The 2,249-nt window shown below is 29.7% G+C and overlaps 1 protein-coding gene across 1 annotated transcript; it reads right to left on the bottom strand.

The window, feature by feature from the left end:
- Window positions 1–74: 74 nt before the first annotated feature.
- On the bottom strand, window positions 75–1,483 carry LOAG_14834 (hypothetical protein; the record flags this gene model as incomplete). Its single annotated transcript, XM_003150327.1, has 3 exons — window positions 75–231; window positions 1,148–1,215; window positions 1,409–1,483. Coding segments are annotated over 3 exons (300 nt in total), but the record flags the coding sequence as incomplete, so codon positions are not given.
- Window positions 1,484–2,249: the final 766 nt, after the last annotated feature.

Raw genomic sequence — 2,249 nt, forward strand, 5'->3', positions numbered from 1 at the left:
AATTGCAATATCGATGATAGCACTTGCGTCGATGCTGTGAACTACAAATGAAATAATAAATTTTATTTATGTACTTAGTACGTATCATACGGATACAGCATACATAGTGCGGAAGCAGCGGCTATCATCATTATCACTAATGCAATGAACCGTTGTATAACCAAATGTGAATTCTTTGCTTGGCTAGCACTTTGCGGATACTTGGATATAACTGTTGCTGTCCAAATTTCTCTACATAATGCCGGATTTAATTCGAATAACTTGGCTGACTAACTTTCGTTGCATTAGAGAAGGATAATTTTTGTGGCAATGTTTTGTAAGTATATCGATCTTGAATTTGTCTTAAGATGCCCATATTTAGCGCATAAATTATTGTAAGAAGTATAACTGAAATGATTTTTTGTGAATTGAAATGGAATAAAATTCATTTTGCTGTGAATATTTATCAATGATAATAATATCTAATTGTAATGATCGAACGCTTGAATTACTATGGATTTTTTTAAATTAATTATGCAAATTAATTAAAATAGCAATAGATTTTTTTTCGGTTTTTAATTTTTAAAAATTTTCCTTCCTTGTTCATATCATTTATAATTAAGGCAAAATCTGAAATAAGGAAGATTTGAAGGAAATATTTACTTAATTTTCATTAATAGCGATACTAAACGGTAGAAATTCCGCACGATTTTTTTTCATTGATAAAAATGATAAGGATAATTACCCAAAGCTGAATGACCGACAAATTTCATGAAGCATTGTAAAGATGAAAATAATTTTTGAAAATAATTTATCAGGTTTCTTTTATTTGACATGCATTGCTTTCATTAATTTCTTTTGATAAGCTTTTGTTTACATTTCGAAATATAGAATAAATTATTACTTTTCAATAAGCAAACTGATTGCTCCAAAATCTTCATATATATTATTACTATCCTTTTCCTGATTTTATTCTTTATATATCTTGTTAAATTGATACACTCATTAATGTTGCTAAGTGTTTAATTTCTATAGCATGATTTCATATAAAGGCTTGGGCCTTTATATGAAATCATGCTATAGAAATTTGATTTGTTATGCAAAATTCAGTAGCAAAATTAAATTTTTATGCTTTATAGTTTCTGTACAAAACAGGAATAAGCCTTACTGAAGAGGAACAGAGGAAGCCAATGCCTTGATGATAATAGGCGACTTTTCATCATCAAAATCTTGTAGCTAAAACGGATGAGTGAAATTAATCAAATAATATAAAATTAGCATGAAATCGATATAATTTATATGGGTTTACCATTCGATCAAAGACATTTAAACATGCATATACTTGAATTAAATTGATAATTTAACATTTGATTTTATTTCCAGCCACTCGTAAAATGTTAGCAAAAATTCGAAACATATAGAGGCTTACGTGATGTTCCAGCACCTCAGCCGATGCCGGTACTGCAGCTTTTGAACCGTAAGTTTCAACATTTACAAGTCGTGCCTAAGGGTAAAATCTTCACACGAAATGAGCGATTAAAACTACTGGTGAAGAAATGGGAAGAGAATCACTGTTTGGAATGTAGCAATTGGGAGAAAAGCTATATTTGCTATTTGTCATGTGAGGATCAAAAGGTGATAAATGTTTCCATTTTTCTGGACATATTTTTGGAGGCTGTTTTTGTTCACCTGGTAATTTATCAAAGTAAAGCGTCGTGACTAATTGTTATTTTAATCAGCAAGAAAATGAGCAATGTTCAAAAGCATAAAATGAATTTGCAAAACTAACCGAGGTAACTGTCTTGCATAACAGTGCACTGTTTTTGAAACTCTGTGCTATGCCATAGTTTGTCAATGGATTCGAATTAATAGGTTTTTTTAATTAGACATTTAATTCCTCAAAAAGAATACAACTCCGAACTGTACAGCTAAAAAAAAATTGTTTTCGAAAGGAAATGTTATTTTCAAAATTATTTTCTTTCGAAAACTTTTTTTTTTCTGGCTGTACAATTTGCGAGTTGTATTCTTTTTGAGAAATTAAATGTCTAATTAAAAAACCCATTGATTTGAATCCATTGACAAATTATGATATAACACAAAGTTTTAAAAACAGTGTACTGTTTTGCTAGACAGTTACCTCGGATAGTTTTGCAAATTCATTTTATGCTTTCGAAGATTATTCATTTTCTTCTGACTAAAATAACAATTAGCCACGACGTCTCGCTTCAATAAATTATCAGATAAAAGAATAACCTAGAGCTGCAGTACCG

Source organism: Loa loa (assembly GCF_000183805.2).
Source record: "Loa loa unplaced genomic scaffold supercont3.206, whole genome shotgun sequence".
Classification (NCBI taxonomy): Eukaryota; Metazoa; Nematoda; class Chromadorea; order Rhabditida; family Onchocercidae; genus Loa; species Loa loa.